Source organism: Oncorhynchus gorbuscha, linkage group LG05 (assembly GCF_021184085.1).
Source record: "Oncorhynchus gorbuscha isolate QuinsamMale2020 ecotype Even-year linkage group LG05, OgorEven_v1.0, whole genome shotgun sequence".
Classification (NCBI taxonomy): Eukaryota; Metazoa; Chordata; class Actinopteri; order Salmoniformes; family Salmonidae; genus Oncorhynchus; species Oncorhynchus gorbuscha.
In genome coordinates, this window is record NC_060177.1 from 11251115 (window position 1) to 11265630 (window position 14516).

The 14516-nt window shown below is 44.3% G+C and overlaps 1 protein-coding gene across 1 annotated transcript in view; it reads right to left on the bottom strand.

Moving 5' to 3' along the window:
• The window catches only part of LOC124035523 (ADAMTS-like protein 3), a 157022-nt gene that overhangs the window by 59001 nt on the left and 83505 nt on the right, over positions 1–14516 (bottom strand). Inside the window, 3 exon segments of the mRNA XM_046348982.1 lie at positions 581–817; positions 3486–3531; positions 11163–11290. Of these exon segments, the coding sequence (XP_046204938.1) occupies positions 581–817; positions 3486–3531; positions 11163–11281 (402 nt within the window). The 5' untranslated portion in view covers positions 11282–11290.

Here is a 14516-nt window from a genome sequence, read left to right on the forward strand (position 1 = left end):
TTTCCCTCGTAATTTGATCAGGCACATGCACAGACAGGGCCTTACCTGTGTAGAGAACATGCCCTTTGCCCTTCCAGTCTCCTAAGTGTCATTTTGGGTGGTGGTATAATTTCCCCCCCTATTCCCAGTCTGCCCTGTACTGAGATTACAAGCCCGGTTGAGAGATACGGTCACCGGTCGAGTGTCTGTCTATCTACCTAGTTTAAATACAACAGTACTTCAACAGCAGCATAACATTTGATTTAGCTTACATCATCATCAATATTGCATCTGGTTGGCTGATAGGCAGCAGAGAGAGAGGCAGAAAGATATCAAACAATCAGGAAAATAAATGGAGCGAGCGAACTAGCAGATTTACATCAATCACCAACATCAATGATCAGCTGATAGCCCATCCTATTTTCCCCATGTCAATCATGTCTTTAGGAGATACTGTAACTAGCTTGCTTACAATTTGTGATGAGGAGTTTGTCTTGTTGCAGAAAAAAATGCCCCCTGAAAGGTCTGTGGACGGCCCTGACTTTGAGCATCTGGAAAAGTGCTTTATAATATCCACCCAAGCAATCCGTCAGTATCTCACCTGACAGACCCCACTGATGCACATATCCAGGGCGTCGGCCCGGCAACGTGTTCCGTCTAGAACCTTAGGTGCCAGCTCCACCGTTAGGCTCCTCCCCCGCGCCTGGCACCGCAGGGCGCACGCAGCCGAGGGTTCATAGGGCACGGGAATCCACTCGTATACCATTCCCTGGTACCTGATGTCATTGTGGGCGGAGCACTGCTGGGCTCGGAAGTCTCCCGACTCGACGGGACAGTCCTGGGGAAGAAGGGAGGAGAGGAAAGAAAAGGAAGTTAGAGAAGGATAATATGGCTCGGCAGAGGGAACAAACAGAAGAGATAACAGCTTACAGTGGGGCAAAAAACTATTTAGTCAGCCACCAATTGTGCAAGTTCTCCCACTTAAAAGATGAGAGAGGCCTGTCATTTTCATCATAGGTACACTTCAACAATGACAGACAAAATGAGAAAAAACATCCAGAAAATCACATTGTAGGATTTTTTATTTATTTATTTGCAAATTATGGTGGAAAATAAGTATTTGGTCACCTACAAACAAGCAAGATTTCTGGCCCTCACAGACCTGGAACTTATTTAAGAGGCTCCTCTGTCCTCCACTCGTTACCTGTATTAATGGCACCTGTTTGAACTTAATATCAGTATAAAAGACACCTGTCCACAACCTCAAACAGTCATACTCCAAACTTCACTATGGCCAAGACCAAAGAGCTGTCAAAGGACACCAGAAACAAAATTGTAGACCTGCACCAGGCTGAGAAGACTGCATCTGCAATAGGTAAGCAGCTTGGTTTGAAGAAATCAACTTGTGGGAGCAATTATTAGGAAATGGAAGACATACAAGACCACTGATAATCTCCCTCGATCTGGGGCTCCACTCAAGATCTCACCCCGTGGGATCAAAATGATCACAAGAACGGTGAGCAAAATCCCAGAACCACACGGGGGGACCTAGTGAATGACCTGCAGAGAGCTGGGACCAAAGTAACAAAGCCTACCATCAGTAACACACTACGCCGCCAGGGACTCAAATCCTGCAGTGCCAGACGTGTCCCCCTGCTTAAGCCAGTACATGTCCAGGCCCGTCTGAAGTTTGCTAGAGAGCATTTGGATGATCCAGAAGAAGATTGGGAGAATGTCATATGGTCAGATGAACCAAAATATAACTTTTTGGTCAAAACTCAACTCGTCGTGTTTGGAGGACAAAGAATGCTGAGTTGCATCCAAAGAACACCATACCTACTGTGAAGCATGGGGGTGGAAACATCGTGCTTTGGGGCTGTTTTTCTGCAAAGGGACCAGGACGACTGATCCGTGTAAAGGACAGAATGGATGGGGCCATGCATCGGAGATTTTGAGTGAAAACCTCCTTCCAACAGCAAGGGCATTGAAGATGAAACATGGCTGGGTCTTTCAGCATGACAATGATCCCAAACACACCGCCCGGGCAACGAAGTTGTGGCTTCGTAAGAAGCATTTCAAGGTCCTGGAGTGGCCTAGCCAGTCTTCAGATCTCAACCCCATAGAAAATCTTTGGAGGGAGTTGAAAGTCCGTGTTGCCCAGCAACAGCCCCAAAACATCACTGCTCTAGAGGAGATCTGCATGGAGGAATGGGCCAAAATACCAGCAACAGTGTGTGAACACCTTGTGAAGACTTACAGAAAACGTTTGACCTCTGTCATTGCCAACAAAGGGTATATAACAAAGTATTGAGATAAACTTTTTTTATTGACCACATACTTTTTTCCACCATAATTTGCAAATAAATTCATTAAAAATCCTACAATGTGATTTTCTGGATTTTTTATAGTTGAAGTGTACCGATGATGAAAATTACAGGCCTCTCTCTTCTTTTTAAGTGGGAGAACTTGCACAATTGGTGGCTGACTAAATACTTTTTTGCCCCACTGTACATGTGGAAGACCCAACGCTTTGCCAACAGCGAGTCTTTACTAAGTCTATCCTTAGGCCTTGCTTTACGCGCACACACACAGACACGCACACACACGAACAAACACACACACGCACAGACACACGCAGGCAGACAGACAGACAGACGGACGGACGGACGGACGGACGGACGGACGGACGGACGGACGGACGGACGGACGGACAGACAGACAGACAGACAGACAGACAGACAGACAGACAGACAGACAGACAGACAGACAGACAGACAGACAGACAGACGCACACACGCACAGACGTACGCAGACAGACAGACAGACAGACAGACAGACAGACAGACAGACAGACAGACAGACAGACAGACAGACAGACAGACAGACAGACAGACAGACAGACAGACAGACAGACAGACAGACAGACAGACAGACGCAGACACACACACACACAGGCACACCCTCCCTCTCTTTCTCATTTAACTACATGCATGGGACTTCATAAAGTCAAGTGTTTCTCTCTCTCTCTTGCTTTGTTGAAATCCATCTCTTTCACACCGGGAGCGGTGGTCTAAATATTATGCTGGGAACTCATCCCACTGGTCATGATTGAAATCATAGCTAGTCTGCAATACATTCCAGACACAAACCACCTCAATAGAGTAATAGAAACAGTACAGACTAGTCCATCTTTGATTGAAATGCTGTGAGAACGACTGTGGTTCCGCTGCTGAGAATAGAATGTTGATATGAGGTTGTTCTGTTCATTGATGGAACGTGTGATTTCTCCATGAGGTCATCCACAGTGCTGAACATGACTGTCAAATACAGTGGCGACTGACAATACTGAGCCAGTGCTTCTCACTGTTAGCAGCAAAGTTATACGCTGGAATAGAAAAGTTATCAACTGGAATAGGACTAATAACAAGTTATATGTGTTGCATTCATAAGCTTTGAAATGACTCTGTTGTAGTCTGTTGAGGCTTCATAGCGTAGACTAGACTTACCATGTTACTGCACGTTCTGTAGCGGATATTCTTGCCTTCACAGTTCCTACAAAGAAAAATAACAAACCAACATTGTTAGTACAAATTGAAACCAACGGTTTACAAGGAAATGGTTTGGGCTCGAGTGTAATGGTTAATAAAAAGGTTTATTGTGACGGGAAAGATATATAACACACACCATATCAAACACGTATAATAGAATAGCTTAATATCCCTCAGGGAATCTGTTTTGTAACAAAGAAAAGCACCATTACACAGAAACGTCTACAACAACAGTGGTGTTTTGTTAGTTTCTTGGGAAGGATCAGGAGTTACACCTTTGTGAGTCTGGAGGAACGTGGCTGGAGTCAAATCAGGACTGACAGACATTTCATCCTGAATTATAGCTGCCTGTCTCAGACACACACACACACACACACACACACACACACACACACACACACACACACACACACACACACACACACACACACACACACACACACACACACACACACACACACACACACACACACACACACACACACACACACACACACACACACCTGTCAGACCAAACCACGCTTCATCTGCCAACGATCAGATCTCATCGAGCCAACGACCGTCTCGGGACCCCCTCTGGGCTTAAACAAGCAAATCAACCTCTCTCACACAACAAACACGCACACGCACACACACGCACACACTCTGACACCCTCCCACACACACACACTAATCGGTTCACCTCACTCTGTCAAAACCAACTCCTGCCTCGTCTGAAATCCACCACAGCGTAACACTCCATTCCCTCCCCCTTCCTACACAGTATGGACACGCTACAAAATCTGTTCCACCTTGTTAGAAACGATAACTGCAGCCCATCACCCAGTGTGTTAACTTCCACTTCGCCACATTTCTCATTCTCACCCCGGGGGTAGAATAACATTGGTCTAAACTGGTAGCAGCTCATTTGTTGGGGCAATGCCCCAAATGGCACCCTATTCCTACACAGTGTACTACTTTTGACCAGAGCCTTATGGGCGCTGGTCAAAAGTAGTACACTACATTGGGAATAGGATGCCATTTGGGTTGCAAAGCGGATGTTAAAAAGCTTCAGTCTAATCGTCCATTAGGGTGAACGGGGAGTTGGAGACCACACTATGGCCATTCAGCCTGCTCCAAGGAAAAGCAGGCACCGAGGCAGAGTAGGAATGTCTCTGTCTTAACGAACCAATTAATGGCTTTCCCTCATCGAGATGAATCACTCATCCACACTGGGTTATACGTATAGGCTGGAGACAGGCACATACACATGCATACAGACATACACGGACACACACACGGACATGCACGCAGAGCCACAAGCACACACACACACGGCTGTGTGTAGACCATGCTTTCAGGGTCTAGGAATGTCTATGAGGTGGCTATTTGTCTTCTAGCGGACAAACAGAGAGCAAAAGTCCACAGACATGAGGAAGGATAGGCAGCACTGTGTCTAATGGTGTAGGGTGAAGTTGCCCCTTGACACTGATCTTGGATCAGTGTTGCGTTTTCTCCACTAATAGTTAAGGTTAGGGGGAGGGGAAACTGATCCTAGATCTGTACCTAGGGGCAAACTTCACCCCGGAGCGTGTCTAACAGAGTAAACCAAATCTAGCATTATCAGGTGTGTAAGTGCTGGGTAGGAACAAAAGCCTGCATACCCTGCAGCTCTCCAGGACCGGGATTGAAAAGAATAGTGCTGCTCTAATTCAAGTCTAGACAGATATTCCTAGACAGATATTTCCTCCCAGTCACTGGATGTTTCTATAAGGACAGATGAAGTTAGCAGGAGTCCGGGGGGGAGGGGCCTTAGAGAAGACAAGGCGCTGGGCACACAGTGTCTGACGTCCAAGAGCAACATGGGGCCAGACACTACCCCAGTTTGTCTGTGTATCTCTCTCTCTTTGTGTGTGTGTGTGTGTGTGTGTGTGTGTGTGTGTGTGTGTGTGTGTGTGTGTGTGTGTGTGTGTGTGTGCGTGCGTGCGTGCGTGCGTGCGTGCGTGCGTGCGTGCGTGCGTGCGTGCGTGAGTGTATCTCTCTGTGTGTGTGTTTTATGTCTGTAGTAAGCTGGAGTGGGGCAGGGAGAAAGAGATGACAGTAGACTTAAGGTGTTCTCTGCAGTCTTTCTATGTTCCCCTTCATCTACACAGGCAGCTCTTCTGCTGGCTTAACCCTAACACCTGACACACACACACAATCCCAGTGCGCTCGAGCAGGTGTGTTGGCTGATGCAGGGAATGGGAGATATTGCTCAAATAACTGTGTAAATCTCCCTGTGGGGGAAGCAGGCAAATCAAGCCCACAATCACTTCCAGACTTCTACACTCATTTAATCAATGAAGGGAAGTCAGGACAGAGGGCTGAGGCTGTGTTTCAAATGGTACACTATTACCTATAAAGTGCACTACATTTGGGGAAAATAATCTGATTGGTGAAGTGGAATAATTGTTATCTCATCAACAACCCCTAAAGACCTACAGATATGGCCACTTATCATTCAGTTAAGTTGTGTCCCAAATGGCACCCTATTCCCTACTGTTTATAGTGCATACAGTGCCTTCAGGAGGTATTCATACCACTTGACTTATTTTGATTAAATTGATGTATTTTCTCACCCATGTACACACAATAACCCTTAGGGACAAAGTGAAAAGATTTTAGAAATGTTTGCAAATGTATTGAAAATGAAATACAGACATATCTAAACTACATATGTAATCACACCCCTGAGAAAATACTTCTTTACCTGGTATTCTTTTAAAAATGGTTTGTCGAATTGGTCACTGATCACTGCTAAACAACCATTGTCATGTCTTGCCATAGATTTTCAAGTAGATTTAAGTCAAAACTGTAACTAGGTCACTCTGGAACATTCTCTGTCTTCTTGTCAAGAAACTCCAGTGTAGTTTTGGATCTGCTGAAAGGTGAATTCATCTCCCAGTGTCTGGTGGAAAGCAGATTGAACTAGGTTTCCCCTCTAGGATTTTGCCTGTGCTCAGCTCCATTCCATGTATTTTTATCCTGAAAAACTTTACCATGAATAATTACTGTCACGTGTGCTTCCTCTCTGGCCTCTAGGTCACCAGCCTGCTCGTCATGGCCCACACCGGTCACCATCGTAACGTATAATTACGCATTATAACACTCACCTGGACTCCATCACCTACTTGATTAACTGCCCTATATTTGTAACTCCTTTTGGTTCCTTCCCCAGTCGTCATTGTTTCTGTTCCTGTTTCATGTCAGTTTGTGTTACGTGTTTGTTTCATTTATTAATTAAATGTTTTCACTCCCTGAACTTGCTTCCCGACTCGCAGATTACAGTGTTACAATTACAAGCATACCCATAACATGATGCAGCCAATATGGAGAGTGTCACTTAGTAATGTGTTGTATTGGATTTGCCCGAAATATAACACTTTGTATTCAGGACAGAAAGTGAATTGCTTTGCCACATTTTTTGCAGTATTCAATTAGTGTTTCCCTTTTTGCATACAGGATGCATATTTTGTAATATTTTTATTCTGTACAAGCGTAGAGTAACTCCAATGTTGTTGATCCATCTTCAGTGTTCTCCTATGATAGCCATTAAACTCTGCAACTGTTTTAGAGTCACCATTGGCCTCATGGTGAAATCCCTGAGCGGTTTCCTTCCTCTCTGGCAACTGAGTTAGGAAGGATGTCTGTATCTTTGTAGTGATTGGGTGTATTGATATACCATCCAAAGTGTAATTAATAACTTCACCATGCTCACAGGGCTATTCAGTGTCTGCAGTATGTTCTCTCTGTTACTGCACGGCAAGAGGTACCGGAGCACCAAGTCTGCCCAACAGCCATCAGACTGATGAATAGTTCATTAAACGGCTACCTGGACTTTTTACACCCTATCTATATGTACATAGTACTTCAATCAATTACCTAACCAATCCTTAAAGTACGTATTATCTCAATCAATCACCCCAACTACTTGATACTCAGTACACTGACTCGGTACCGATATTCCTTGTATATAGCCTCATAATTTTCTATTATCCCCCATAATTTGTGTTATGCTAATAATTGTTATGCTAAGAATACATTCTGAAGGTACTGTATGTACTCCTCCCTATAGACAGGTTGGTTGTTTAGAAACAAAAGCCATGTGTAACTATGGGGCAAAACAAACATGATGACACAACCGGCTCCACATGTGTCTGCATGCGCCATCATGAGCATGTTGAGTTTGTCGATCCCCACCAGACTCGATCAGGACACGCAGGTTCAAATATCAAAATGCACTCTGAACCAACTATATTAATTTGGGAACAGGTCAAAACACATATGAAAAATTAATTCCCATTTAGCTAGTTTGCTGATGCTAGATCATTTGTCCTGGGAGATAAACATTGGGTTGTTATTTTAACTGAAATGTACAATGTCCTTTTTTTGCTGGATCTTTGTAGAATTTGGACGAATTTTGAGTCACACAATTGTGTGTTTTCTACTCCAACAATGAATTCATGGATAAAAGGTGTGTTAGTTTCTAGTAATCTCTTTTTATGGCAGTTGGCAACCAACTTTAAGGTGCATTACTGTAACCAACTGCACTGGAGTGTGGACCTCATTCATTTTTCAATCACCGATGTAGGGATATGCTCCTAAAAACCAATGAGGAGATGGGAGAGGCAGGACTTGCAGCACATATAAAATAGAATCAGGTTCTATTTCAGCACCTAGCTACGCAGACGCTTGTTGACGCGCGCAAACAGTTTGGATGAATGACTGAATAACATGTATGTGCACATTTATTTTGCAATGCTAGCGCACGCAACGCAAGCAGTGTGGTCAGCATGTTAGATTGTTGATAACATGTCAACTATATTTGGCATCCAATATATATTGAAAACATAAATACAATTGCACAATAATCACTTGTCTCTCAGATTCATCATTACAGTTATTGGTCAGCTAGCTAGTAAATGTTTTTCCATATTAGCATAAACATGACATTAGTCAAAACAAGACATGGTATCAAGAACAAACGTAAGGAAGTCCAGAGAGTACAAATTAATAAATAAAATATGTATCTCATTATCACCACAAATGTTTTTTTGTCTACATACACAATAAGCACCTCATCAAGAAGCTCTGTTGCTGTGTTGACTGCAATGTGCTCGTGCGGAATTTAAGCCATGAACAATGCCTGATAGGCATCGCTGTCTCCCAGGCTGCGTGGCACACCCAAGACCACAGCCAATATCATGCAAGGAACAACGCAGCTAACTTAGTTAGTATTATGAGCTAGCTAGTTAGGTAGGTATTCTTGTTAGCTATCTAGCTAGCTTGTTATCTATGCTGGTTGTTAGCTTGCATAGCTTATACTGTACGTGTATAATTATAAGGGACACTTCATGTTTCGTGGATAAAATGTACATTTTTCAGTGGGTGAGCTCCATTCCTGACAGGCTGTAAAACCTGAAGTGTACCTTACAATTATAAACATATAAGTTATGCAAGCTAACAACCAGCATAGATAACTAGCTAGCTAGCTCACTCACAAGACTAGCCAAGTTAGCTGTGGGGTGCGGCAAGCTGCCTGTCAGGCATCGCTCCATCTTAGCCCACGAGGGCTAAGATGGCCCCATGACCTCTTAGCTCAACACACTGACTTCTGCCCCATTGAAGCGTGTGTATCGTTTCCGTAATGTTGTCAGCTAACCCATCTATAGTGCACTACTTTTGACCAGGGCCCAAGGTCTGGTAAAAAGGAATGCACTGCGTAGCGAAACGGGTGTCACTTGGGACGTAGCAGAACTATGTCAAAAAGTAAGATAAACAACAGTCATATGTATTGTAGTAACACCACTTCCTATTGCATTAACACAAGACACCCTTGTCAATGTCTTTGAAAGGCCAAAGAGAGGGACATTAAAAAGGAAAGATATACATCTGTGTCCCATCAGTAACCCGACACCCCTCTCTGAGCACCACTCTTAACACACAGGAAACATTCAATTGAGCAACGATGATCCCAATTTGACAGAGCAGGGTAATAAAATCTCCCCTGAATCCGTGCAAAGGTCAATACTGTGTGTGTGTGTAATTGTCTTCTCCCTGTTTCTATTATAAATGGATACAGGATTCATTCCATAATCACTGTTGCCAATTAAACCTGTTTAGTAGCTCTATCGTTTGATTTGTATTTTTATATTTGTGCTGTTGTAAACCATTTTACTTTTCACATGTTAGTCATTTAGCAGACGATCTTGTCCAGAACAACTTACAGTAGTGAGTGCATACATTTCCATACCTTTTCGTACTGATCACCCGTGGGTATTGAACCTACAACCCTGGCATTGTCATGCTCTACCAACTGAGCCACATGGGTATGATTTTGGCAGAGAGTAATTTCCCAACACTAAAGTGATGCACAGGTTGAGTAGTGTTCAGAACAATGGAGAATAATACCAATGTTGTGCTAGGAGGGATGTGTGTGTCTACGTGTGTCTGTCTGTCTGTTCCTCTGTTTGTCTGTATGTGTCTGCGTATAGTTCCAGGAGTAAACTCACTACCATTAGGATCTAATGTGTCGTAGATTGGATATAATGTGAATGACTGGCAGCTCTTCTCCCATAAAGTTGACCCTTGTTGCTCTCTAAAGAGAATGTAAACTGTAACATCTAATGATTTACAGGATTTAACCTCCCATCCTCCCCAGGATCTAACCTCCCATCCTCCCCAGGATCTAATCTCCCATCCTCCCCAGGATCTAACCTCCCATCCTCCCCAGGATCTAATCTCTCATCCTCCCCAGGATCTAATCTCTCATCCTCCCCAGGATCTAATCTCTCATCCTCCCCAGGATCTAATCTCTCATCCTCCCAGGATCTAACCTCCCATCCTCCCCAGGATCTAACGTTCCATTCTCCCCAGGATCTAATCTCTCATCCTCCCAAGGATTTAATCTCCCATCCTCCCCAGGATAGAATCTCCCATCCTCCCCAGGATAGAACCTCCCATCCTCCCCAGGATCTAATCTCCCATCCTCCCCAGGATCTAATCTCCCATCCTCCCCAGGATCTAACCTCCCCATCCTCCCCAGGATCTAACCTCCCATCCTCCCCAGGATCTAACCTCCCATCCTCCCCAGGATCTAATCTCCCATCCTCCCCAGGATCTAACCTCCCATCCTCCCCAGGATCTAATCTCCCATCTTCCCCAGGATCTAATCTCCCATCTTCCCCAGGATCTAATCTCCCATCCTCCCAGGATCTAACCTCCCATCCTCCCCAGGATCTAATCTCCCATCCTCCCCAGGATCTAATCTCCCATCCTCCCCAGGATCTAATCTCCCATCCTCCCCAGGATCTAATCTCCCATCCTCCCCAGGATCTAATCTCCCATCCTTCCCAGGATCTAATCTCCCATCCTCCCCAGGATCTAATCTCCCATCCTCCCCAGGATCTAATCTCCCATCCTCCCCAGGATCTAATCTCCCATCCTCCCCAGGATCTAATCTCTCATACTCCCCAGGATCTAACCTCCCATCCTCCCCAGGATCTAACCTCCCATCCTCCCCAGTATAAAACCTCCCATCCTCCCCAGGATAGAACCTCCCATCCTCCCCAGGAAAGAACCTCCCATCCTCCCCAGGAATGTGTGTGTGATACTGACCCTCCGTTGAGACACCTGCGTAGAGAGTAAGAGGCCCCGCCTCCACAGGTGCGTGAGCAGTCACTCCAGGTGCCCCATGCATCCCAGCCACTGTCCCCGTCCTCATCTGATCCAGTCATACGAGACGCCTGAGAGAGAGAGGGGAAAGAGGTTAGAGTATACCTTACACATGCATGGCACTCACGCATGTACGCACACACACACACAAATAAGCACACACACAATAACACAAAAAATGTGCTACTATGTGTTATTGTAGTGAATTGGGGGGGGGGTAGCCTTGGCTGAACTTGGGAGTTTGAAGAAAAATAATCCGATTTTTCTTACAGTCCCTGGAAATGTGTCTTTTGCTTTTTGACCAAACACCACAAGACCCACACAGGGTTTAGAAACACAGGTGCTGCTTGTCATTCCAACACGTGTTGTTATGACAAGAGAATCAAACTGCTTTTCTAAATCACAAGGGCTTAATACCAAACTGCTTGTCTAGATCACTAGGGACTAATCCCAAACTGCTTGTCTAGATCACTAGGCCTAATCCCAAACTGCTTGTCTAGATCACTAGGGCCTAATCCCAAACTGCTTGTCTAGATCACTAGGGCTTAATCCCAAACTGCTTGTCTAGATCACTAGGGCTTAATCTCAAAACTGCTTGTCTAGATCACTAGGGCCTAATCCCAAACTGCTTGTCTAAATCACAAGGGCTTAATCCCAAACTGCTTGTCTAGATCACTAGGGCCTAATCCCAAACTGCTTGTCTAGATCACTAGGGCCTAATTCCAAACTGCTTGTCTAAATCACTAGGGCTTAATCCCAAACTGCTTGTCTAGATCACTAGGGCTTAATCCCAAACTGCTTGTCTAGATCACTAGGGCTTAATCCCAAAATGCTTGTCTAGATCACTAGGGCTTAATCCCAAACTGCTTGTCTAGATCACTAGGGCCTAATCCCAAACTGCTTGTCTCGATCACTAGGGCCTAACTCCAAACTGCTTGTCTAGATCACTAGGGCTTAATCCCAAACTGCTTGTCTAGATCACTAGGGCCTAATCCCAAACTGCTTGTCTAGATCACTAGGGCCTAATCCCAAACTGCTTGTCTAGATCACTAGGGTCTAATCCCAAGATGCTTGTCTAGATCACTAGGGCCTAATCCCAAACTGCGTGTCTAGATCACTAGGGCCTAAACCCAAACACTGCTTGTCTACATCACTAGGGCCTAATCCGAAAATGCTTGTCTAGATCACTAGGGCCTAAACCCAAACTGCTTATCTAGATCAATAGGGCCTAATCCCAAACTGCTTGTCTAGATCACTAGGGCCTAATCCCTAGATGCTTGTCTAGATCACTAGGGCCTAATCCCAAACTGCTTGTCTAGATCACTAGGGCCTAAACCCAAACTGCTTGTCTAGATCACTAGGGCTTAATCCCAAACTGTTTGTCTAGATCACTAGGGCCTAAACCCAAATCGACCCTATGCCCTATGCACTTGTGGAGATCAGAGAGGATTTGACAGATGTAAGCAATTTGGAAATAGCTCCAATGTGCCCTCTGATAGGCGAGGGGGAAGTTTCCATACATTGCTTTTACCAATCAAATCGTCTCAGATCTCCACAAGTGCATAACGCTTAGGGGTCTTGGATTGCAGCATATTCTATGGAAATACCTTTGGTAATAAATGGCAGTTATTAAACAGCTGTTATTAAATGACTGTTATTAAACGGCTGTTATTAAATGACTGTTACTACACGGCTGTTACTGCATGGCTGTTACTGCACGGCTGTTGTTACACAGCTGTTATTACATGGCTGTTATTGCGTATGTTATTAAACGGTTGCTACTGCACGGCTGTTACTGCACGGCTGTTACTACACGGCTGTTACTGCACGGCTGTTACTACACGGCTGTTACTACGGCTGTTACTGCACGGCTGTTACTACACGGCTGTTACTACACGGCTGTTACTGCACGGCTGCTACTGCACGGCTGTTACTACACGGCTGCTACTGCACGGCTGTTACTACACGGCTGTTACTACACGGCTGTTACTACACGGCTGTTACTGCACGGCTGTTACTACACGGCTGTTGCTACACGGCTGTTGCTACACGGCTGTTGCTACACGGCTGTTACTACACGGCTGTTATTACACGGCTGTTATTGCGTGGCTGTTATTACACAGCTGTTACTGCACGGCTGTTACTGCACGGCTGTTACTACACGGCTGTTATTACACAGTTGTTATTACGTGGCTGTTATTACACAGTTGTTATTGTGTGGCTGTTATTACACAGCTGTTACTGCACGGCTGTTACTGCACGGCTGTTACTACACGGCTGTTATTACACAGCTTGTTGTTATTACGTGGCTGTTATTACACAGCTGTTATTGTGTGGCTGTTATTACACAGCTGTTATTGTGTGGCTGTTATTACACAGTTGCTGTTACTACACAGTTGTTATTGTGTGGCTGTTATTACACAGCTGTTATTACACAGCTGTTATTGTGTGGCTGTTATTACACAGTTGTTATTGTGTGGCTGTTATTACACAGTTGTTATTGTGTGGCTGTTATTACACAGTTGTTATTGTGTGGCTGTTATTACACAGCTGTTATTACACAGTTGTTATTGTGTGGCTGTTATTACACAGTTGTTATTGTGTGGCTGTTATTACACAGTTGTTATTGTGTGGCTGTTATTACACAGCTGTTATTACACAGTTGTTATTGTGTGGCTGTTATTACACAGTTGTTATTGTGTGGCTGTTATTACACAGTTGTTATTGTGTGGCTGTTATTACACAGTTGTTATTGTGTGGCTGTTATTGTGTGGCTGTTATTACACAGTTGTTATTGTGTGGCTGTTATTACACAGTTGTTATTGTGTGGCTGTTATTACACAGCTGTTATTACACAGTTGTTATTGTGTGGCTGTTATTACACAGTTGTTATTGTGTGGCTGTTATTACACAGTTGTTATTGTGTGGCTGTTATTACACAGTTGTTATTGTGTGGCTGTTATTACACAGTTGTTATTGTGTGTCTGTTATTACACAGTTGTTATTGTGTGGCTGTTATTGTGTGGCTGTTATTACACAGTTGTTATTGTGTGGCTGTTTTTACACAGTTGTTATTGTGTGGCTGTTATTACACAGTTGTTATTGTGTGGCTGTTATTGTTATTGTGGGCTGTTATTACACAGTTGTTATTGTGTGGCTGTTTTTACACAGTTGTTATTGTGTGGCTGTTATTGTGTGGCTGTTTTTACACAGTTGCTATTGTGTGGCTGTTTTTACACAGTTGTTATTGTGTGGCTGTTATTACACAGTTGTTATTGTGTGGCTGTTATTACACAG